This window comes from Myxocyprinus asiaticus, chromosome 48, assembly GCF_019703515.2.
Source record: "Myxocyprinus asiaticus isolate MX2 ecotype Aquarium Trade chromosome 48, UBuf_Myxa_2, whole genome shotgun sequence".
In the NCBI taxonomy this organism is placed as follows: Eukaryota; Metazoa; Chordata; class Actinopteri; order Cypriniformes; family Catostomidae; genus Myxocyprinus; species Myxocyprinus asiaticus.
The window spans coordinates 7,819,167-7,845,520 of NC_059391.1; the positions used below are offsets into that span (position 1 = coordinate 7,819,167).

At 39.1% G+C, this 26,354-nt stretch overlaps 1 protein-coding gene across 4 annotated transcripts in view; it reads left to right on the top strand.

Annotated features, from left to right (window-relative positions):
• LOC127437715 (ATP-binding cassette sub-family C member 8-like) overlaps positions 1 to 26,354 on the top strand; it is a 96,813-nt gene that overhangs the window by 4,599 nt on the left and 65,860 nt on the right. For 3 of the 4 annotated variants that reach the window (XM_051692809.1, XM_051692810.1, XM_051692811.1), the window contains 8 exons: positions 3,035 to 3,156; positions 3,845 to 4,011; positions 6,438 to 6,680; positions 8,601 to 8,789; positions 9,770 to 9,934; positions 10,261 to 10,416; positions 17,972 to 18,106; positions 18,358 to 18,520. In XM_051692809.1, the coding sequence (XP_051548769.1) occupies positions 3,035 to 3,156; positions 3,845 to 4,011; positions 6,438 to 6,680; positions 8,601 to 8,789; positions 9,770 to 9,934; positions 10,261 to 10,416; positions 17,972 to 18,106; positions 18,358 to 18,520 (1,340 nt within the window). Of the gene's footprint in view, positions 1 to 3,034; positions 3,157 to 3,844; positions 4,012 to 6,437; positions 6,681 to 8,600; positions 8,790 to 9,769; positions 9,935 to 10,260; positions 10,417 to 17,971; positions 18,107 to 18,357; positions 18,521 to 26,354 lie in introns of those variants that run through there. The other variant, XM_051692812.1, reaches the window with a different exon arrangement.

Here is a 26,354-nt window from a genome sequence, read left to right on the forward strand (position 1 = left end):
GCATCAGTATTGAACTACTCATAGACCTATCTAAATAATAACAGATCATCTGGTTAGAGTTCAAGGCACTGTGCACTTGTAGCCTTACTGCCGTTATACAGCGTCAAATTTGTTACTGCCTTGCAAAAAGACTATAGGTGAGTCGATTTGAACCAGCCACTGGAGGAAGGAAGAAGAGGAGGAGGAAGAGAGAGAGGGAATCTCTCATTGCACACTCTCACTCTAATCTCCTTTGTAGCCTAACTTAAATAATTATACCTAAATAAATAATTTAAATATGGTAAATATTTAAATTATTTATTTAGGTATAATTATTTAAGTTTTAAACTGCATGGTCACATTACTCACATATGTCTTCTTAAATAATCTGATTAATAAGAACATATGGTCTTTTTATTGCCATTACAATTATGATTATCAAAGAAGGCTAATATAACTGTCAGGTGTATTTTGTTGATTCATGTCTTTTATTTTGAAATTCTAGTTCCTGTTTCATGTCATGTGTTCCTGTTTCCCTTGTCATGTGATTTCTGTTTTCCCTCCATGTTCATGTGTCATGTTTTCATTGGTTTATTGTTTAGTTAGCTTGTTATGAGTTCTGTTTATTCAGTGGTTTATGTTCTCCCATGTCTTGTATTTAAGCCCTCATGTTTTCATTGTCTCTTGGTCAAGTATTGAATGTGATGAATGTGTTTGATACGCTCAAGTCAAGTCTAGTCAAGTCAAGTCTAGTCAAGTCTAGTCAAGTCTAGTCAAGTCTAGTCAAGTCTAGTCAAGTCCATGTTTTGTTTTGTTTTGTAGTCAGGGTTATTGGTTTCACGTTTATTAATAAACTGCACTTGGGTTCTTCATCTTCACGTCATCATCATTGTCATCATTGTCAGCAGCCAGCATATGTTACAGAATACTTGACCCACCATGAATCCAGCAGTTTTACTTCTGCGCCTACGTCAGGGGAATCGTCCCCTGGAGGATTATGTTGAGGACTTCTGCGGTCTAGCCAGCCAGGTGGACTTTAATGAGGTTGCCCTCAAAGACTGTTTTAGATTTGGACTGAATGAGTCCATTTGTTTTTTGATGACTGGCGGTCGCAGTTCCCTCAGCCTGGCTCAATATATCGACCTCGCCCTACGGTTCATTGGTTCCCCGTTCACTGTGGGGGAGGCGGATGCCGAGCCAGAGTTCCACGTCATGGCCGCCGCCGAGCCAAAGTTCCACGTCATGGCCGCCGCCGAGCCAGAGGTCCACGTCATGGCCGCCGCCGAGCCAGAGGTCCACGTCATGGCCGCCGCCGAGCCAGAGGTCCACGACATGGCCGCCGCCGAGCCAGAGGTCCACGACATGGCCGCCGCCGAGCCAGAGGGCCACGTCACAGCAATGCCTCAGCCTGCTCCATGCAACATCACAGCAATGCCTCAGCCTGCTCCATGCTACGTCACAGCCACACCTGAGCAGTGGGACCTGGAGATGGTTCCCACCCTTATACCCACCCTTAGTTCTCCTGAGCAGGCAAGGGGAACTTTCGGCCCTCCGATCCCGCCTGGACCCGCTGAGCCCTGGACTTTGCCTTGGCCTGTCGGTCCCTCGACATTGCCTCAGCTCGGCGTTCCCTTGGCTCCACTACGGTCCTTCAGCCTGTCGGCTGTGCCGGGGTCCCTCGTCCCTCCGGCTCCTCCTTGGTCTGTCGGTCACCTGGCTCCGCTTTGGCTCTCCGATCCTCTGGCTGCGCCTCGTCCCTCCGATCTGTCAGCTTCACCGGGGACCTCCTTCCTTACGGCTCCACCTTGGTCCTCAGTCCCAATGGCTCCACCTCAGTTTTCCGATCCCTCAGCTCTGCCTTGCTCCTCCGAGCCTCCAGCACTGCCTTGGTCCTCCCTGCCATTGGCTCCACCCTGGCCCTTCGAGTCTTCGGCTACTCTCCGGGCACCACGTTCCATGGCTCCGCCCCTCGAACCTCTCACGGCTCCACCTTCCATGGCTCTGCCCCTCGAGCCTCTCATGGCTTCACCCCCCACGGACTTTGCCCTGGTCCCATGCCCCTCGCCCTTTCTCGCCACGCCGCCTCACGCCTCAAGACCCCCCCCCCCCCCTGCTCCCTACAGAACTTTGAATTTATGTCATGTTTTACGTGTTTTGTTTATGTGTTGGGGTGTCAGGAGCCACCCCTTAGTGGGGGGATATGTCAGGTGTATTTTGTTGATTCATGTCTTTTATTTTGAAATTCTAGTTCCTGTTTCATGTCATGTGTTCCTGTTTCCCTTGTCATGTGATTTCTCTTTTCCCTCCATGTTCATGTGTCATGATTTCATTGGTTTATTGTTTAATTAGCTTGTTATGAGTTCTGTTTGTTCATTGGTTTATGTTCTCCCATGTCTTGTATTTAAGCCCTCATGTTTTCATTGTCTCTTGGTCAAGTATTGAATGTGATGAATGTGTTTGATACGCTGAAGTCAAGTCAAGTCAAGTCAAATCAAGTCTAGTCCATGTTTTGTTTTGTAGTCAGGGTTATTGGTTTCACGTTTATTAATAAACTGCACTTGGGTTCTTCATCTTCACGTCATTTTCATCATTGTCAGCAGCCAGCATACGTTACAATAACGTTATACTGTATTATGTGTCTTGTAAATTTAGACCTATTACGTCGCTTGTGCAGACTACGGAGACTGCCTATTGATTTCATAGTGATTTTTTCCATTTTTATTTATTTTTTTATCCTCTGAAATAGTTTACAGTGGCTTTCCAATTATCAAAATATATTAATTAAATTGATTAAATGTCCCATTGTCTTTGATAAACTGTGAAAGATGCCAGACATATGTTTAAGTTGCACTTAATGGACTTAAGATAGGTTCAAAGCTCTTGTTAATTTGCAAACGTTTTTATGAACTACTTAGAAGACAATGCTTTTGGGAATCGCGCCTTAGAGATTAAGTACTACTTAAGTGCTACTAATGTTCAACTAAGTGCTTTGGGAATCCCAGCCCTTATCTGCTAATGCCCCTTCTTACAGTCTTTCTCTATCTTTCTTTCTCAGGTTTAACCAGTCGTTCCACCTGCACCTCTATATGCCATCATGTCTGGCCTTCATGGCTGCCATCACATCAATAGTCTACTATCATAACATAGAGACCTCCAACTTCCCCAAGCTACTCTTGAGTGAGTCTTGGCTTTATAGTGTGGTTTGTTTGGTATTTAATAAAATGATTCAAAGTTGGCGTTGGTATCATGCATTTGTTCTGTTATTTGCACATGGCATGCACATTTTGTTTATATTTAGTGGCATAGTGCAAGAGTATGTGATACGGTTATTAAGGCCATGTTTGTAAGAATAAGAGGGATTGCTACAGCTACAGCTTAATTCACAAAAAGAATTGCCTTCAACATAGAGCCCTGTGATTACAGAGGCATATCTTAAAAATATTGCACCAGAAATGTGATCTGCATTGCAGTGCTAAAGACTAATGGTCCTCTATGGGCAAATACTGTTTTCCAGCCCCAAAGTTGTTTGTTTCTACAGTGACATTAAATTCCATCAACTTCTGAACATTGGCAAGAGATTGAAGTAGCCACATTGGCTGCAGTTAGCCCTCTATTCGCTTTCCTCTACTGTAATACAAAAAAAAAAAAAAAAGAAGTTACAAAACTGTAATAAAAAAAAAAAAAACTGATCTGCAGTATGTTTCATGTTGCAGAACTGAGAGAATTACACTCTCTATAAAGCATGATCAAATGCTGATTCCATACAGGCCTAGTCATGAGTATTTCTAATACTTAATCTAGTTAATCCTTTAAACAATGAATATGATATAATATAAAACTGTTAATGTTCTATTTTTCCCCGCAGCTTTGCTAATTTACTGGGTTTTGGTGTTTGTCACAAAAACAATTAAGTTTGCCAAGTACACAGAGCATGGCATCGGGCTGAGACAGCTGCGGTTTGGGATAACTGGCTTACTGACTCTGTTGTATGGCCTGCTATTGGCTGTGGAGATCAACGTAATCCTGAGGAGGGTAAATAATGTTATTAGTGGCTGAAACTGAGAATATCAGCCAGTATGAGAGAATGGGCCATTTTTAAAACTTTAAAGGAATAGTTCACCCAAAAATTTAAGTTCTATAATTATTTAATCACATTCATGTCATTCCAAACCCATATGACTTTCTTTTCTTGTGCAGAAGGATATATTTTAAAGAATGTTGTGATGCTGATTTCCATTTGGTTTAATTTGATTAGAGAGCTAAGTTTGACAAACATTTCAGTCTGTTTATGATACAAAGTGATCGTATGACTTCAGAAGACTTGGAACATGTCGCACAAATCGCATCTACTATAATTTTTTATAGTCCATGCGATTTGTGTGTGGGGGGGGGGGGGACTTTAAAGTGAGTCACTATCAGCTGTCATATTCAGTTTTTGGGTGGACTATTCCTTTTAGTTAAACATTTAGTTTAACACAGAATTTCTCAGTTCCTCTTTCTTTTGTTTTCAGAATACTGAGGTAGGTAGTATTCTCAACTTGGATATCAGTGTTTAATGTGTATAGAGAGTTTAGGTTATTAAATAGGACTCATATAATCACACCAATGTCTTTTATTTCATAATAACGGCAGTGTGATGGTGCAGAAAGCTGTTATTATTTTGTAAATTTATGTAAAATAATGCAATTTGGCAATGCTGCATTTTCACAGAGGCCAGTTATTAAAATAAAGTGAATTTAGAATTTAAACCTGGTTTTATTAAAGATGCAATATGTAACAATTTTCATGTAATATTCACCTTTTTTTGCCAATGTGTGAATGGCTTGTAACGCAACTTAAACATTGAGCCCTTCCTGGACTTCCTAGGTTGCTTATTAAAGCCTGTAGACTGATTTTCATGTGAAGGGAGCGGGTCGCTTTTGCCGGGAAAATCCAAATGATGTGACATTTATGCGCACTCCTGAGAGCCGTGCCTCAGTAATCGCTCTCTTCCGCTATTCAGCAGCGACAACAAACTGCAACACTAGGTAACGTTATCTTAGAGATGGAATCCAGCAAACGTCCGGCTCACAGCACAACACCGACTCCTACACAAACTCAGAATATGGCAAAAAAAAAAAAAAAAAATGTATCTACTGAATCCCGTCTGGCTAAGCGGAATCTGATCGTGGTCGAGCAAAAACTAGAGTGAACATCGGCAGGGCATTTGATTCCTGTTAAGTTTTGGGGATCAGAACCGACCCTGAATTGGCGTTCTTCTTATTGGACAGGTAAGCTTACATAACTGAAAAGCATGTGAAATATAGTGCCATAAGGATTGATCTGTGTAATTTTAGCTAACTTGATCTTGCCTGCTAACGCTGACGAATTGCAAGCTAACTTTAAAATAATTTCAACGATCATCTCTTTATACTAATAGTCAGGTGTACAGGATCAATTTAAGCAAATTCGCTGGTTTCTTATTCGTAGTACAACATATGGCATACAAAACATACAATAATGCAACATAACAGTGCAGTGCAACAGTAAACTGTCTGGTATAGTTCGGTAGTATGTAGATGTATGTGTGTATCAGTATGCTATGTTAGCTGATAAGTAGTTTTAGTTTATTTTCAAAGTTTGTAGTGAAACAATTATAACTGTAATTTTAACATGCTACCTCATCTGTCAGCATGATGTCGGTGAATCGCGTTCAGTCTCTTTGTACGTTACGTCATTGTTTTGGTCGATGCTCATGCTCACTCTATGGAGTGTGTGCATGAGTGCGAGCATGAGCAACAGATAGCTGGCTGCAGTTCACTTAACGGCCACAGGTGTCATTAATAACAAGGGTTTCTGAATCTTACATGCTGCATCTTTAAACTACTTGCGTGCGTATGTGAGTGTGTGAAGTTTTTTTTTTTTTTTTTTTTTTTTTTATTTAGACATCTTCCTGTTTATCCTTTCTCATAGTATACTGCAAGTTTTGAAATTCTTTACTCTATATTTTTGCTGTTGTTTATAAGAGACTTTATTTATGGCACTCATAAATTATGAATGTTTCTTCCTGGGCTTTAGCCCATCATCTCCATCACCCTGTGCTACCAAAATTTGCATAATGCTCTTATTTAGCCGCAGGTCACATGGTGCTTGCAAAGACCCAGTGAATGTTTGTTACTTCCTGGGATTATTAGCATCTAAGCGATATTTCAAGTGTCCTGTTGGAACATTGCTTAAAGTGCATTATTTTCAAGCCTAATTGGTTATATAAGAGACAAACTTTGAGGCGCCATTAGAAGAAAATGTAGCTGTTGTTTTATGTAGACTTTAATTAAACACCAACCTAGTCACAGTAATCTTTGCCTAGTCCAGATATTATGTTTTTGCTTGGTTTTTATCTCTGTAAAAACGTTGCACTGTGTTAATGAAATCTCATTGTTCAAAAAAGCAATTTTTTCTCATTAATTTTTTTTCTCCAGCGATATGTGTGTTTTGCAAACACCACTGAGGTGAAGCCTCCAGAGGATTTACAGGATCTTGGGGTCCGTTTCCTGCAGCCGTTTGTGAACCTGCTTTCTAAAAGCACATACTGGTGGATGAATACCTTCATCACGTCAGCACACAAAAGGCCTATTGATCAGAAGGTCATTGGCAGACTACCAATTGCTATGAGAGCCCTCACAAACTATCTGAAGCTCCGCAAGGCCTTTGAAGCCCAGAAGGTACTACTATGAACTAGAGATTTAGCATAACGTTTTCTTAAAAAAATACAATTATATATGTATATAGATAAAAAAGTATATGTATCGTGATTTAAACATAATTTTTACACAATTGTGTTTAATTGTTGAATTTTGGTGAAAAAATACACTACCCACAATTCTAAAGCAAGATCGACCAATCGGAGAAGTCGGTAACACCACTGAAATGGGAAAGTTAAGTACTTTTTACAGGGTTGACTTTTTGCAAGCTAGTAGTGGCTTGCTAGATAACATTAGCTACTTACCTAACATTATTTAAAATGGGATGTTGTAGCATTAAGGCTTAAAAGTCAATAGTGAAGTTTTCTAGAAAGAAAATACTTAAAAAAAATTTTTTTAAATACATAGACGAAACAAAAACCTGATTCAATTGTGTAATTGTGTAATTGTGGAATTTTCTTTTAATCAAATGTTGTAAAGTTAGCATCAAATCTGAGCTTGTTGGTTTAATTCTAAGTGTTGGCTTAGAAGTCTTTATTGAAGAAATTTCTAAAATACATATGCAGAAAATGAATAATAAAGATACTTTTAGAACCATGGCCCCTGAAAAATGTATTTCAGTGTAATAAAAATGATATGTGTTATTGCTCATGTTGTTTATCTGGGATAGGTTGTACGAATAAATCCAGTTGATCACGTGTGGTCCACATTTGTAGAGAGTAACGAATTGCTGTACAGGAGAAGTTGTGCAGAAATCCTTATGGTTTGGGCATGTTTTATGCAAATTACTAACTCCAGACACACGCTACCTCATTTCAAATAATCCAGATTCATCAATTTTGCATTGAAAACTTTTCTGCACACATAAGTACGCAACTTGTACACAAGTATTAGTGAATGAGACCCAATGACATCTTGACTCTTAGTTGGGTGAAAACACTCTCTTTCTCAGAGCTCATGGGAATAAAGTGTGTGTTGTGAGTGCAGTTATATTCATGTGAGTATTTGTGCACTTAGCTCCAGGTGAACTGATAGTGTAAGAGTGTGTAACGTGATAGTTCTCACATGCTGCTTGATGGTGTGACATCAGTCACGTCTCTTGTGATGAACTCCACTAGTACTGGGTGTACTAAATGTAAAAATGATTGATGTAAGATACCATACTCTAGTGTTATTGATCAGGCTTCAGACTGTATTACACCCTGTGTGTCATATGCAGTATTACATGAATTTAAGCAAATAAAAATCTGTATTTCAATATAGATCTTAATTGCTATTCATTCTGACATCATCAGTTGACATCAGTAATGTGTAAATATCAGTAACATTAAATATGTATGGATGCTCCCTCTAAAGACATTTAGCAGAATAAAACAAGTAAATAAATAGGAATACATTTCATTAAAACAAACCAGATTTTCTTAAAAAATGTGAGTGGTGCTTGCCCATTTAAAACTCCCAGCCGTGATGCTAATATGTTCTGACTGGTTGATAGGGCATTGCTAGGTGGCTACTAAGTAATTGCTCACAGTAAAGAAAGCTGCCCCACTTTTTTGCACCTTTTTCCAGTTGGCAGCACTTTGCCCTTAAAACAAAAGATACAATGACATCCTTCATTGTAGTGAATAAATGTATTTTTTATTTTTTTTTTATTTTTAAATACATTTATTTATGCATATATAAATTGTGTGTATGTGTGTGTGTGTGTGGGGGGGGGGGGGGCTATTGACACTTCATACACTTAAAATTAGATTTTCATCAAAAGATAGATAGACAGACAGACACTATTTATACTGTATGTAAGAAAGTAAAGACTATAACATGGAGTATATATAACTATGTTCATTTCCACTCAAGAAAATGTAACTGTTTTCTAATATATTTTTTAACATTCACATTTTCTTACTATGTCTTTCTCTTTATTTTTTGTTACTTATTTAGAATCCCCAAGGTTTGCAGCCCCAGGGGCCAAAGTGGATCTGGACGGCCCTCCGGCAGGCCTTCGGAAAACCCCTCATCCTCAGTATTACCTACCGTTTCATGGCAGATCTGCTTGGCTTTGCCGGCCCCCTTTGCATCTCAGGCATTGTGCACCATATCAGTAAGGAGAACCACACCATTCAGCCACCAGTAAGAATATATATTTTTTAATTTTAATATTGATTATTAGCTTAAAGTCTGTTTTACATTGTACTTATTTTGGCCTAGAACTGTCCATTTATACACATTATGGTTAGAATTTTTGTTGGACAAAAGCATAAAGCATCACTGGCAATTAAATGTACAATAAGTGACAATTCTTCAGATATTTATGCTATTTTTGCGTAGACAGTTGGCAGTTTAAAACCAAGCGATTCTCTTTCCTGAGAAATTTTGAAGGTAAAATTAGAAACCATTGCATTGGTATACGCACTTCAGGTCATGGCTGCGTCTTTTCATGTAACATTTTCATCTTGTGTTACAAAGCGTTTTATCATCATGCAGTTGTCATCAAATATTAACGAGAAGAACTGCATGCTGTCTGGCTCTCGGATGTCATGTTGTTCGAATATCTTTGTATGACATTGTAATCCACTTTTCCTTGTGGAGGTTGTGGTAACATTTATATGAGATAAATGAACATACAACATACAAACTTTGCAGTGTCTTGTTATGCTTAGTTAATTATTTATCTATTTACCCTACTGAAAGTAATGAGTGAATTGTGATTGGTGAGTTGTAGGGGGCCAGTGCCTTTGTAGGCATTTTTAGTCGCTACCAGAGGACAGTGGTGCTAATGGTCTTAACCCTCCTCTGGATCTGTATCTTAGTGGTTAAAACTCTGGGTTAGTTACTTAAACATTGCTGGTTTGAACATGAAAAGGGCGATCCATGAACTGACATCATTGTGCCCTTGAGGAAGACACTTAACCTCAGTCTGCTCCAGGGGAACTGAAGCTGTAAAGGGGCTTTCAAACTGATAGTGATTTGCACCGACAAAGTGATGGATAAAAACATCTGCTAAATGACAAAGTAATAATGTCATTAACTGCCCTCTATCTTACTGATTTCACAGAGGAACATTAAGGCTAATGCTAATTTGAGGCTGCACATGATTTGGTGTTTTTCAGATGCAGCATTTTGGAATCTATTTCATCTCCTCCCAGGAGTTTCTTGCCAATGCATATGTCCTAGCCGTGCTCCTGTTCTTTGCCTTGCTCCTCCAGAGGACGTTCCTCCAAGCATCTTATTATGTTGCCATTGAGACTGGAATCAACCTGAGAGGAGCCATACAGGTCAGGACAACAGTCTATCACTATTTTACACTAGTATGTAGTACTTGTATATGAAAACTAGTATAAACAAACTGGTTCTTGGATGGATGGATGGATGGATGGATATGAAGGATGGATGAATGTTTAGATATAATGGATGGATGGATGTTTTGATATGATAGATGGATGGATGGATGGATGGATGGATGGATGTTTAGATATGATAGATGGATGGATAGATGGAACTTCAGTGGTTAATGATTGAACTGACATTCTAAAAGGTTTAAATTTGAGCTTTCAATTATCTGAGTCCATTAAAATAATATTAAATTCGTTTTTACTCCCAGACAAAGATCTTCAATAAAATTATGCGTCTCTGCACCTCAAACATGTCTATGGGGGGAATGACAGTGGGCCAGATATGCAACCTTGTTGCCATAGACACCAACCAGCTAATGTGGTTCTTCTTCCTGTGTCCCAACCTATTCGCAATGCCAGTACAGGTAAGTCTCATGCAGTGTTCCTATTCAAATCGAGTCAAATGTATTTGTCTAGCGTTTTTCACAATATATCTTTTTTTCAAAGCAGCTTTATAAAAACATCACTCTTTAATATCATAAAGCCTTAATGCAGAATAAACTCTACGAGATGTTTAAGTAGTGGAGGAAGAAAAATCTTGAGAGGAACCACACTGACTCTTGGTGTTCTGCTGATGCTTAAGTCATTACTATGGCAGCTGATGTAGATATGCTAGACACTACATTGTATGAAAAAAAAAATGCCAGTCATGAAGATCATATTAAAATAATAATAATAGTAATAATTTGATGCAGTGTGATCAAAGCCATTGGTCTCACTGAAGGAAAGCCTATTGCTACAATAAGGCAGCATTGGATATGTAATAATGGCTTTGAAAATGTTTTGCTCAATGCTGTTCTTCCATCAGATGTTTTATCTAATATTTTTGCTTAAGAGGGTTCTTGAACAACTGGAAGAGCATAGGTTTGATTCCCAGGGAATATGTGAACTGCAAAAGTAATTATCTTAAATTAATTGTAAGTTGCTCCAGAGAAGTATAGTGTCCTCCAAATATATAAATGTAACATAACATATACACCGATCAACCACAACATTAAAACCACCTGCCTAATATTGTGTAGGTCCCCCTCGTGCCGCTGAACAGCACCATTCTGAGATGTTATACTTCTCACCACAATTGTACAGAGTGGTTATTGGAGTTACCGTAGACATTGTCAGTTTGAACCAGTCTGGCCATTCTCTGTTGACCTCTCTCATCAACAAGGCATTTCCATCCACAAAACTGCCCCTCACTGGATGTTTTTTGTTTTTGGTACCATTCGGAGTAAATTCTAGAGACTGTTGTGTGTGAAAATCCTAAGAGATTAGCAGTTACAGAAATACTCAAACCAGCCCGTCTGGCAACAACAATCGTGCCATGGTCCAAATCACTGAAATCACATTTTTTCCTTATTCTGATGGTTGATGTGAACATTAACTGAATCTCCTGACCCGTGTCTGCTTGATTTTATGCACTTCACTGCTGCCACATGATTGGCTGGTTAGATAACCTCATACAATTGTGGTGAGTAGAATATCTCAGAATGCTATTCTGAGATGCGAGTCAGCGCTGTTTTGGTGGCACGAGAGGGACCGACACAATATTAGGCAGGTGGTTTTAATGTTGTGGCTGATCGGTGTATGTAATGTACTGTATATGTTTCTCTCTCTTCAATATGTGGAACTTTTTCTCAGCAAGCCAACTCTTAGTGCCATATGCCTTGATTTGAATGACAGGAGGTTGCACCAAATGGTCCTTGAGCTGAATCCTAACAAAGAAATATAGTACAAAAACATTGCATACCTCTTAGTATTCCTCGCACATCTCCTGCTATTGAAGATGTATCTCCTGAGGTTAGAGAATGAAGAAATGTCAGACACCTCTGCAAGATCTATTTTTGGTCTTTGTAACACTGTATTTTTGTCCATGAAAGCCTCATCCTGTAAAAATGTGGCACTCTTTAAAATCTGTTTCTTTGTCGATGAGGCTCTTGAATGACGAGCAGTTAAGTGTTCTCATTTAAATAAAAAAGCACTCATTTGTGGTAAGTGGGAAAAACTCAACAACCCCCATAATTAAGTTAACAAATCACCCTTGAAATAATGAGAGTCCTAGCAGGCTTTTTAAAAAATAAATAGCAGACTGCCTTCTCACATTATAGGCTAACAACTATTTGATAGATTAACATTTTATAAATAAAAGACAAATTCAGTTAATTTCAGTATATACAGCTCTGGAAAAAATTGAGACCACTGCAAAATTATAAGTTTCTCTTGATTTACTATTTATAGGTATGTGTTTGACTAAAATGAAAATTTTTGTTTTATCCTATAAAGTACTGACAACATTTCTCCCAAATTCCAAATAAAAAATATTGTCATTTAGAGCATTTATTTGCAGAAAAAGACAACTGGTCAAAATAACAAAAAAGATGCAGTGTTTTCAGACCTCAAAAAATGCAAAGAAAACAAGTACATATTCATTTTTAAACAACACAATACTAAAGTTTTAACTTAGGAAGAGTTCAGAAATTAATATTTGGTGGAATAACCCTGATTTTCAATCACAGCTTTAATGCGTCTTGGCATGCTCTCTACCAGTCTTTCACATTGCTGTTGGGTGACTTTATGCCACTCCTGGCGCAAAAATTCAAGCAGCTCAGCTTGGTTTGATGGCTTGTGACCATCCATCTTCCTCTTGATCACATTGCAGAGGTTTTCAATGGGGTTCAGGTCTGGAGACTGGGCTGGCCATGACAGGGTCTTGATCCGGTGGTCCTCCATTCACACCTTGATTGACCTTGCTGTGTGGCATGGGGCATTGTCCTGCTGGAAAAAACAATCCTCAGAGTTGGGGAACAGAGTTGGTGGAATAACCCTGATTTTCAGTCACAGCTTTACTGCATCTTGGCATACTCTCTACCATTCTTTCACATTACTGTTGGGTGACTTTATGCCACTCCTGTTGCAAAAATTCAAGCAGCTCAGCTTTGTTTGATGGCTTGTGACCATACATCTTCCACCTTAATTGACCTTGCTGTGTGGCATGGGGCATTGTCCTGCTGGAAAAAACAATCCTCAGAGTTGGGGAACATTGTCAGAGCAAGTTTTCTTCCAGGATAATCTTGTACGGAATCTGCCCGATTCCAGCCTTGCTGAAGCACCCCCAGATCATCACTGATCTGGGGGTGACTGAGACCTGGAGAGGCCTTCAAGCCACAGTGGTTTGCACCCACTGTGAAATTTGGTGGAGGATAGGTGTTGATATGAGGGTGCATCAGCAAGGCTGGAATTGGGCAGATTCATCTTTGTGAAGGATGCATGAATCAAACCACGTACAAGGATATCCTGGAAGAAAACTTTCTTCCTTCTGCTCTGACAATGTTCCCAAACTCTGAGGATTGGTTTTTCCAGCAGTACAATGCTGCATGCCACACAGCCAGGTCAATCAAGGTGTGGATGTAGGACCACCAGATCAAGACTCTGTCATTGCCAGCCCAATGTCCAGACCTGAACCCCATTGAAAACCTCTGGAATGTGATCAAGAGGAAGATGGATGGCCACAAGCCATCAAGCAAAGCCATGCTGCTTGAATTTTTGCGCCAGGAGTGGCATAATGTCAATCAACAGCAATGTGAAAGACTGGTAGAGAGCATGCCAAGACGCATGAAAGCTATAATTGAAAATCAGGGTTATTCCACCAAATATTGATTTCTGAACTCTTCTTAAGTTAAAACATTAGTATTATGTTGTTTAAAAATGAATATGTACTTGTTTTTTTTGCATTATTCTAGGTCTGAAAACACTGCATCTTTTTTGTTATTTTGACCAGATGTCATTTTCTGCAAATAAATGCTGTAAATGACTATATTTTTATTTGGAATTTGAGAAAAATGTTGTCAGTACTTTTATAGAATAAAACAAAAATATTCATTTAACTCAAACACATACCAATAAATAGTAAATTCATAGAAACTGATAATTTTGCAGTGATCTCTTAATTTTTCCCAGAGCTATATGTGTATATATATATATATATATATATATATATATATATATATATATATATATATATATATATATATATATATATATATATATATATATATAATGTAATGTTGTCTTTAACAAGCACCACTAACCATGGTACAGATGGCTCCAGGAAACCAGGATGTCACTATCACTATGGTGAGCTTGGCACATTCTCCTGGGGTGCTCCTACGGGTACCTGTGACTACCTTTGTGCAAACCCTGATTAGTTCCCCAAGGCATCTTCCATATTTCCTATAATAGTGCATTCCCTTTGTTATCTGTCACTATATTATTGAACTACCATTCATTCACACAACTAGAACTGGTCCCTTGTTTCATTAGTAAAGGTAAGGTAAATGACTCAGAAAGCACCCAGGAATCTAGGTAACTAGAGTGTGGAGCAATAGAACGTCCTTCTTAGGCCAAGTTCAAATTGCACGATTTTTGCTCTAATTTTACAAGTCTGTATGTTCAAATATAGGAATATGTCAAATATACTGTAGGAATCCAACAATTAATGTTTGACATATAAGTATGACAATTAATTCAGAAAAATAATTTCTGACACTGAGTTGAATGGCCATTTGCTTGTGATGGCCCATTCTGGCAAAGTAATGTGAACTATTGCTCATTTCTGACATGTATTTTTTTATAGCAAACTGTTTTTCACTGTAGGCCAATTCCTCTTAATCAATGATCTCGTAATATGTGGACCTCTTCTGCACCGTGTAGAATGCACACTGCTACAACTCCAAGAAGATTAGGCGCCATTTTCCAAAATGATATTACTTGACTAAAAGTGAGTTAAATGCTCTCCTTAAGCAGATGATGTTTTAACGGTTAATGCTCTATTGAGTTTTAAATCAACAAAGCCTACCTTCCTAACCTAAACCTTAAGCCTGAACCTAACTTATAGTATCATAAAAGCAAGTGTGAGATGATAAAACAATTGCTGAAGCAATCACAACATTTTGTGGTGCTTTTATGACACTTTAGAATCTCACGTCAACTCGTGTGCACTTCAGGACTCATACCCCAGTCCTTTGCATCTGCAGTTCCCCATCTGTCACTCACTCGATGTTGTGTCGATGTAGTGACACTAGGGGTCACTCTTGGGAGCCCGAGACACCTCTGGTCTTTGATAAAAGGACAATGAAAATTGGCGAGTGGTATTTGCATGCCACTCCCCCGGTATAAAAGGAGCTGCCGTGCAACCACTCATTCAGGTTTTCTCTTTGGAGCCAAACGGTCGATGTTTACTGAGCTGACTGTTCATTCACCTCTGCTGGATCTGACGCCACATTTCAGCGGCTTCTCCCTCCTCTGCAATGGTGCACTGCAGAGAACGCCCCTGGGCGCTTCGGCAGAAAAAAGAGAGTATATTTTCCTAAAATAGTATATTTCTCTAAAAGAGCGGCACACACGGAACATCTTTATAAAGACACATCTTTTTAAAGATGCCTTTCCATTTGTGTGTTATTCCTGGTTGCGGTCGTTACCTCTCAGCTTCAGACGGTCACGATCGCTGTCTTTCGTGTCTGGGCGCGACCCACACGGAGACAGTGTTCATGGATGGTTCATGTTCTCACTGCGAGAAAGCAGTTTCTTAAGAAAGCAAGCCACCCCAGCGGCTCCCCACCTCGGTCCTTCTACCTACAGGTATGAGGCCAGCGCGGCTAGCACTGAGGCGATTTGGGGACCCCAATGGGACTGGAACTGAAACTCTTTCAGAGGCTCCTGTGGCATATGGCATCCTCAGCGGTGGCCAACCTGCTCGGGTTGATGCATATGAGACCGCTTGAGCACTGGCTTCAGACTCGAGTCCCGAGATGGGCATGGCACCACGGGACACATCGCGTGGTCATAACACCGGTCTGTCACCGCCTCTTCAGCCCTTGGACTGACCTCATGTTTCTACGGGCAGGCGTTCCCCTTGTGCAGGTCTCCAGTCATGTCATGGTCACAACAGATGCCTCCAAAATGGGCTGGGGCACTGTCTGCAATGGGCACGCAGCCGCCGGCTTATGGACGGGCCTGCGGCTGCGTTGGCACATCAACTGCTTCGAGTTGCTGGCAATTCTGCTCGCCCTGCGGAGGTTTTGGCCGTTGATCCAGGGAAAGCATGTGTTAGTTCGGACAGACAACGCGGCAACGGTAGCATATGTCAACCGCCAAGACAGTCTGCGCTCTCGTTGTATGTCACAACTCGCCCACCGTCTCCTCCTCTGGATTCAGCAGCACCTCAAGTCGCTGCGAGCCACTCATATCCCGGGCGACATCAACACTGCAGCGGATGCGCTGTCATGGCAGGTTAACCTCAGGGTAGAGTGGAGAGTGGACTCCACCCTCAGGTGGTCCAGCTGATCTGGAGTCAATTCGGACAGGCACAGGTAGACCTGTTCACCTCTCAAGAATCCTCCCACTGCCCACTCTGGAATGCCCTGACCAAGGCACCTGTAGGCATAGATACGCTGGCACACAGCTGGCCCCCAGACCTGCGCAAATATGCATTTCCCCCAATGAGCCTATTTGCACAGACCCTGTGTGAGGTCAGGGAGGATGAGGAGCAGGTCGTGCTGGTAGTACCCTACTGGCCCACCCAGACGTGGTTCTTGGACCTCAGGCTCCTCGCGACAATGCTATAATATAATGCTGAATATCCCCCCCTCTCTCTGGGCGAGGTGTGGTGTCCGTGGTGTCCTCCCCTTGGGAGGGACACCCCCCAACTAGACCTGGTCAGCCCAGTCGGATATTCCCCCTTTTTTTAGGGAGTGGAAAAAAAGAAGGGGAAGAGAGGCCACGACTGGGCTAGCCTGTCTCTATCTTTTGGGTAGTCGACTTGTCCCCAAAGGGCCGTTCGACACTCATAACTATGTTGGGGGAGGTTACATGTCAGCCTGGTGCGCTGGCTACGAGGCACACAGTTGTCTGCCCGTCACACACCGCCAGTTCACATAACACAGTTCAGCCAGTTGCGGCGTTTTGTATAGGGACCCCTAGTGTCACTTCTTCGACACAGCATCGAGTGAGTGACATATAGGGAAAGTCATGGTTACCTGTGTAACCTCCGTTACCTGATGGAGGGAATGAGACGTTGTGTCCCTCCTGCCACAACGCTGAACTACCTGCTGAAATGGCCGGACCTTGTCTCGCCTCCTGAGCATAAAACCTGAATGAGTGGTTGCGCGGCAGCTCCTTTTATAACTGTATGTACGGGGGAGTGGCATGCAAATACCACTCGCCAATTTTCATTGGCCTTTTATCAAAGACCAGAGGTGTTTCGGGCTCCCAAGAGCCTCGACACAACGTCTCATTCCCTCCATCAGGGAACGGAGGTTACACAAGTAACCATGACGTTTTACTCTTGAATTGTGTAAAAGTGAATAAAAGTCGTTGCTGTAACACCTCTAGTGTATTTGTTTACAAGGAAACTGCCACAATACATACAATGAGCCACGTAAACTAATTTAGCTACAATTTAGGTATAGTATCATGATTCTATGAGACCAGGTTGATGACAAGAAAGAATCTTATTAGCAGGCCCACATGGAATCTGAGCATGCAGAACACTGCAGAAAGTTCCACAGATTTCCGTAGAACTGGAATGAATTTAAGGCATTTTTAGAAAAAGTCTGCAGATTCCATCTGGGCCTGGTTATTAGGAATCGAATATTACTTAGTTTCCACCTCTTGTCATTTTTTTTAGCGAACATAGATCGCTGCATTATTTTAATGTGAAGTGCTTGCTCTATTTCTGCATATTTACACTTTTATCTAATATTTATATATATATATTTTTTTATTTTTCTTTATTTTCAGTACATTGATCCTCCTTAATGCTAAAAATAACAGGCAGTTTGCCATAAAACCTCTTTTTATTTCTTCCTGTGAAAAAAGTGCTACTGAATATGAAAAGGAAAATGAAATGAAATGTTTCTTTGGTTCTAGATCATCGTTGGAGTCATCCTCCTTTACTACCTCCTGGGAATTAGTGCCTTGATAGGGGCCACGGTCATCACCCTTCTGGCTCCGGTGCAGTACTTTGTGGCGACCAAGCTATCGGAAGCACAGAAAAGCACATTGGTGAGTTACCTTACATTCTCTGTTTAATAACAAGAAAAGATTGGGTCTTATTAGCCTGCAATCAAATAGCTGTGCAAATATAGACTTTGTTCAAATACGGATGCTATTTGTGCAGTAAAACCAGAGCTTGAAGAGAGTGATAAGCCTGTCAAATAGTATTTACATTGAGTTATACATGCTGAAATAAGACCCATGAGATTGAAAGCACCCATTGCGTTGTTACATATGTATAATTTATGTGATGCACTCAGGAGTATTCCAGTGAAAGACTGAAGAAGACCAATGAGTTGCTGCGGGGTATCAAACTCTTGAAGCTGTACGCCTGGGAGCATATCTTCTGCTCAAGTGTGGAGAAAACCCGAGGGAAAGAGATGACTAGCTTACAGACCTTTGCACTCTACACTTCTATTTCAAGTGAGACACCTGAGAATTCTCAACCAGCTTTGTATATACTGTATGGATAAAGCAAATGTTACTGAACTGCATAGGGACTGAACAAAAAAATAACCACTTAACTACTTACAACAAAACTTATATCAATACTGTTTTAATCAAACAGATATAGGCACTTCAATGGTGAGCCAGGCCCAAAAATGGAAATTCAACATCAAGGATTGAATTCAATAAACAGTTGTGCCACTTTCAGTGCAAAAGCTGGGTCTTATTTACAAACCACCTGGAGACCAATTTAAGGAGTTAAATGAGCTGGAACAGCGTTGCTAGCCTCTGTGCACATTGAAATTAAGTTATTATGATTATCTTCTGGGCAAACATACCTTTCTGTGCAAATTAGGCTTATTATAGAATGTGCCTGGTTCACAAACCTCAGCAGTATTTGCAAAACACAATTAACTTTTTGATGATCAAATGATGGAGAAGAGAGTCATAAGCATACATTTAATTCCTTTGGTAAAATGACACACAACACAGTTAGCAGGTAAAATTCATTCTAAACAAATGAGCCACCTGACTTTTGACAAAGAATGATACATTTCCTAATAAATACAGCCTGATCTCTTAAAAATTACATGGCTGTGGTGAAATTTTTGTGAAATGATATTATCTGTTATACAATATTACGTATAGTAATGCATTTCTGTGAGACCAGGTTGAGTAAATAAGGGTAAAAAAATAGCACTTCCTAACCATCAAAAATAGAGGAAAAGGTTGAAATGCTTTGAAAAAAGGGCACACATTCTCATACATTTTCTTGTTTCTTCAAAAATACCCATAGCTGCATACATAGAATATTTTTCACAAAACACAAACTCTTGGACAAAACAACCAAGTAAGCATTTATACAACAGTTTTCACCAAATGATTTCCCTTGTAAAAGAGATATATTTTCCCCAGGTGAACCAAAGTCACTGAACGCACTGTAAAGACTCACTGTAACTGTAAATATGAAGGCAGATGTGAGATTAATTTGTCTTCCATAAACAAACAGGCCTAGTTTCATTTAGAAAAAAATTAAGAATTAGCTTTCATACTTTTCGTTTCCCATTCCTCCAAGATTGGTTTCACATGGAAGGTGTATAACTGTTTTATCATAATTTAGTATAATAAAAAACATTGCGATTTTATCTTGACATGGAGAAACAAAACATCTGAAACGTCATATAGTTTACAATGAAAATGTGCGTAAAGACTATTTAATGCACAGAGGTGGTCTAAATATATTTAGACCAGAATTACAATTTTGGAAAACAAACTTCATCTGTTGGTTGTTGATTCTCCTGCACAGCGGATATAAGACGCGTGTTGTTGTGTGCTCATGATAACGGCAGCGTGTAGAGACGCGTTTACAGTCAGCCTCTTTTGTTTGCCCAGTCACATATGTTCACTTATAATGCAGCAGCAAGTCACTGTGATTGTTAACACTCATGTTAAAGGACACACTATAGTAATCTAATATTATGCTAGTGCCTCTTTATGAAGAAAGTGAGTTTACATCATTATCATCATGTCCATTAGCCTATAATTATTGATCTAGCATGTTTCCCCAACTAACAATTTGTGGTTTCCAGAACATTCCCAGAACAGAGCTTTAAGATATGTTTTTGGTTTTCCAGGGAAGTTTTCTTTACAGAAATAATAGTTTGTCTTTGGTTGTACACAATGATTCCCCTACGTTCCCTTAACCTCTTAATTTCTAGATCTTTTCTGCAACCATGCTGCAACCTCAATAAACAGACAAGCCATCGACAAATTCATCATTTATTATAATGAATTATAATTACTATATTATCATTCAAATCAGCCACAACACATTTTGGAAGACTGATATATCCTTTCTGCAACCCTTCTGTGCTTCAACACTGAAAACTGTGCCTTGTTTTTCAGTTTCCTAAAACTTCCTCAGCACCATTAATATGCAGATATTAAAGGGAATTATTTCAAATAACCAATGACTCCTACACAATCGAGGGTTTTTAAAATCAGAAATTTACTGACAGTAGTGATGGGTCATTTAAGAACAATTCTTTCATTTTGAATGAATCTTTTATAAAGATTGAGTAGTAGTCTCAGAGAGTGATTCGTTAATTTAGTCGTGGCCCCACATGCGTTTGTGTTTCGCTCATTCAACGCAGGACAGCCTCATAGGCTCTGTACAGAAATGATAAGTTCACCTCACGAGTCGGTCTTCGGATCTGAGTCTTTCGTTTATTTGACACCAGACAGCTACATAGGTACCCATGGGATTGGTACAGGAAACAGAATTTATTAGTTCACCTTAAGAGTCGGTCTTCGGATCTGAGTCTTTCGTTTATTTGACACGTGACAGCTACATAGGTACCCATAGGATCAGTACAGGAAACAGAATTTATTAGTTCACCTCAAGAGTCGGTCTTCAGATCTGAGTCTTTCGTTTATTTGACACATGACAGTTACATAGGTACCCATAGGATCAGTGCAGGAAACAGAAGTTATTAGTTCACCTCAAGAGTCGGTCTTCGGAGCTGAATCTTTCATTCATTTTTAAAGTGACAGCCACTTAGGTTGTGTACAGGAAACAGAATTGATTAGTTCACCTCACAAGTCAGTCTTCGGATCTGAATCTTTCATTCATTGACAGCTGCATAGACTCTGTATTGGAAACAGAAATTAGTTCATATTCCCAACCTTCCTTAAATACAAGCGGTTAGTTTGATTGTATTTTTGCCTTTACTGTTTCACAAAGTATTTCTGGTCTCAAATTTTAGCTTCTTTATTACTTGCAATGTATACATTTGTAAATGCTTCTGTCATGATGGTTCTTTTCCATAACACTGAATCTGGTAATAAAGTGTTCATTGAAGCTTTAAACTTTCTGAATGATGGGGAAATTCTACAAAATTCTTCCAAATTTTACAACTTTCATCTTTTCTTCATAAAATATCATAGACTATAAAAGCTATTAGAAAACCCCATATTATGGACTTGACAACTGAATTGATTTTGAATAAACTGTAATTTATTTTTCCCTCATGATGGATCCACTTGTATTATTTATGTCCTTATTGTGAACTGTAGACTCAAATCAAGTATGCCTTAAAGAATTTTCCTTTGAATTTACTGATAGTCATCTAAGACCATTTTAGTTTAATTTTACACTTGACAGAAAATATCTTGTAAACACTTCCTGCATTAAATACATGAAAATAGCTCATCATGACTATTCTTATGATTTTAAAATGTATTTGATTGTCACACTACACGTATTTATCACGATACAAACAACTGCAACACAATGAACTGTGAGCTGTTAAGAGAAAAAATAACATTGTTTGTCTTCTATGCGGAGCCTAGTTGCGGTCACTTGACAAATGAACGAAAGACAGATCCAAATACCGAGCAGGGAGGTGAACTAATCAATTCTGTTTCCTGTACAAAGCCTATGCAATTATCATGTGAAAAATGAACAAAAGACTCAGGACCGAAGACAGAGTCGGGAAGTGGCAAATCAGTTCTGTTTCCTGTAGAGCCCATGTGGCTGTCATGTGACTAATGAACGAAATGACTTGAATAAAGACTTCTTGAAGACATTTTGCTGAACGAGATTCAAAGATCAAGTCAGTAAAATGATCCAATCTTCTTATCACTAATTGACAGACAAAAAAAAAATCGAATAAACATTCAATAAACCATTCAATTAACATTAACTAGGCTAACGTTAGAATAATTTCTTACCGTAGTTTAGTGGAGACATCTCTGTTTCTTTTCAGTTGTAGTCAATAAACAGAAAACCTCTTGGTTAAACTTACAAATCACATTCTTTTCAATTTTATGAGTCAAATCTGTATCAAATCAGTAACATTTAGCCTTTACTCCTAACATTTAGAAGTAATTATTTATTGAGGAAAGCGATAGGATGTCAGTCAGTGAGTCTGTCCCCGAATGACCGTTAATTTTAAATTGCGCAAGAGGAAATTTCTGTGGCTGAATGAAGCGCGAGCAGATCAAATGTACATTCATATCTACCTTTTTCCTGACTTCTCCTTGGGCGGCGCCATTACGGCGAGAGACTTCCTTTCGGATGCTCCACACTTCCGCTTAGTTGTTGTTATCAGCTAGACTAACATTACTGGTGATTGCGAGCAGCAAGGCTCTGGATAAATATGTGCTTTTATAGTGTGTTATAACAACTACGGGTGGCTCAAAAACTACTGTAAAATGAATGTCACAACAATAAGCCTGCACAAAAGCTGCCAATGCTGAAACATTTCGAGTCAAACCAGATGTAATAATCAGAGGTTGCATTAAACTAATTCTCTGTCATTTGCCTATTTTTTGAAAGCATTGACAGATAATTCCAAATGATGTCCATTATTCTGGAAGATAACAAAGATGAAAACATTTAAATCAAGCTCCTTGTTGTTGTTTTTTTAGTAATCATATTTACAAGGTTCATATCACATGTCACGCGGTGAGTGTATGTGAATGAGGTAGAGACAGAGTTGTTGTTGGGTGCGTGAGAAGGCGGCACTTGTTAATGCAGAAATAATGCCATAAATCTGAAGATTTTTAAATGGAATCTATGATGACCATACACCCTCTTTTCATGGACATGTCCTCTTTTTCGAACCTTAATAAAGCATACGGTCGGATTTCTGGATTCGCTAAATGTGTGGGATTTGGCTGTTTTCATATTGAAGTGCACAACAAGAAACGCATGAAATCTAGCACATCATATTCATGGATTCTCTCTCTCTCTCTCTCTGCGTGCTGTATGTCTGTGTCTCTCTCTTTCACACACACACACATACAGGGTGTGTGCAGAGAGCGCTAGAGTCCAGTAACTTTACGATGCAAATGTGTGCTTGATTGTGTTCTCATCTGTTCGGTATTGCCATCGAAACCTAATGTCCATATGCTGACATTAGTGAGAAAGAGATTTACGTTAAGTAAACACAGACTGTTTTTCCATTTTTGACTGTTGTTAGTGATATTATAGTGCTTGGTAATGGGAATAAGTTGCGAAGCGGAAGTCTGTTGCATCCGCATTGGAAGAATGCGCTAAGCATAATGGGTAATATAGCTGCCTGTGAAAAAGGTGAATTAATAATCAAGTATGATAATGAAAAATAATGAAACAATATGAACGAAAAATAAAACCTAAAAATAACCATTAGAAAAATTATTGTGTGATATTTTGTCCCACAAAAACCTCCCTGCAATGTTCTGGGAAGGTTAGTTTATGGTTACACAATAAACCTAAAAATAACCATTAGAGAATGTTCTGCATAAGTGCTTTTAAGGTTGCCACAGAAAAACCTGCCTGCAATGTTCTGAGAACGTTAGTTTATGGTTTTAAACATATAACCTATAGAGAACATTCCTAGAACGTTAGGAATTGGTTCCCAAAAATTAACCAAACAGGAACCATATGCTAATGTTAGAGGAATGTTCTGTGTTTGCTGGGTCCTTGTCACAGACTATTCACCTTTGGCTTGCTCACTGGTTTTGTAAGACACTGTTTTATTCTCTGTAAAGCTGCTCTTTGTTTGTGAAAGGTAGGCCTACTATACAAATAAATTATTGAAAAAACAATTGTTGAATTATACACATCTTGATTGCTAAGTTAAGTTGACTATAAGTTAAGACTTCAGACTTTACTGGGAAGAAAATATAGAAATTGGACCTCTCACAGTTAATTGAATGCCACTGTCCAATTTTACTTTGTTAATTAGGCCTAATTAATCACACACAAACACTCACACACAAACACACACAAACACACACACACACACACACACACACACACATGTTGGTGCGGCTATCCTTATGAGGACTCTCCATAGAAATAATGATATTTATACTGTACGAACTATAGATTCTATCCCCTAACCCTACCCCTAAACCAAACCCTCACAAAAAAAACTTTCTGCATTTTTACATTTTCAAAAAAACATAGTTTAGTATGCTTTTTAAGTGATTAGAATTATGAGGACACCAGAAATGTCCTCATAAACCACATTTATATCATAATACCCTTTTGTCTACCAGATTGTAACCTAAAGAAAATTCCTCGTAAACCACCCAAACCCGCCCACACACACACAATTATAGATATACTGTATATATATATATATTTTTTCAGTGCGATTTTTCGTTCCGACAAGCTTTTTAATGGGAACAATGGATTCCCATTGTGCTTCAGACTGCGATGAAAACTGACTGACCAATGAGAGAAGAGCTTTTTGTCATTTTGAGTCGCTGCAGCTGCTCATTCCAGTGAGTTGGTGGTGCTAATCAACTGGCAAACACTGGCATTGAACATGCAGCTGATACACACCTGAAAATTATATGCTTAAAAATAAATAGTTGCAGTTTATGAACGCTTTGTTTGGCAAACTTGAACCCAGTCTGTTTTTGAAAGCCTGCTCACGTTTTTTGTCTTAACGTACATTAATTTAATATGTACAGCACTGTGCCTGTTAGCGAGTTTCGGCAATTCATTAAATTCGTTGTAAAATATCCCCAACCCAGTCTCTTGCGTTGAATATCCCATAAAAAGACTTGTTACATGCAGTATTTTACTATAGACAAACGAATTGCAGAACAAAGCTGCTATTTTTATAGCAAGGATCATATAACATAGTATTGCAATAATTTAAATAAAGAAAAGACAGCGAGCCAGTGTTTTATTTTATATTATTTTAAATATTATGCATCCTATTTTATACTATAGCCTACTGTTATTCTTAATGTACATTATTCCACATGTATTTATATCACAGTACCTTGTGTTATATTATCCAGGCATTATAAAAAGAGAATATGGCTCGGTAGTCCGTTCTCGTAGCAAAATACATGAACAAATAAATATGCAACAGCGCTCTTTACTCATCTCACTCGCATAAAAAAAACACAGATTATATACTCCTCAAAATGCAGCAACACCATGGAAAGAATATAATGGAACAGTTATGCCAAGTAAGGTAAATAAATGCTTTAAAAGTGTTCAAAATATTAATCTCTCACAGCTGAAGGTGTGGGCAGGAGACTGGTATAAATGTTTGTAGGACAGTAACAGCGCCGCCTATTGTACAGGAGTGAAATAGTTTTTCGTTTCATTTTATTACGGACTCGGTGTGAATAGAAATTCCGTCAGAGGTTTGTCTCACAAAATCGACACTGATTTGGTGTGAACAGTCCTTTAATCCAGCACTAAATAAATACGTTCACCAGACTGCATACCCCAAACTACAGACAGTCAGACAGACAGACAAATCTGGAGGTGAATTGGGGATGCCTAAAAACTTTCAAATGTGAGCAAAATATGGGAAAAGAAACTATCAGACAGGAAACTCAGTTGGAGAAGGAAGTCCCATCAAAGTGATTAAATTTTCCAGCACAACAGAATGACAGCCATGGTAGCACAACATTCACTAACATGGTGACATCACTTCCAGCAGAAACTGTCTCAAAGGAAACAGTCAACTGCAATTGATTTAAAAGAAGTTTGTACTTAGCATGTTGCTAAGCTAACAGTGCAATACTGTAGATGCATCCCAAACCGCACACTTCTGCACTATTATTTGTCATTTTGTAGTGTAAGTAGTGCGAGTAGTATGTTAACAGTGAAAATTCAACAAAAAGTGTACTATAAGTCCCACCTGATGCACCTCTTCAACCATCAAAACGGAGTGTGGAATATTGGACACTTCATGCACTCAGCAGTCACAGTTTGCCATACGTAGTGGAAGGGGTGGAGTTACCTGGCCACTATGCTAACCTTACAAGACAATATTAAACAATGGAGATG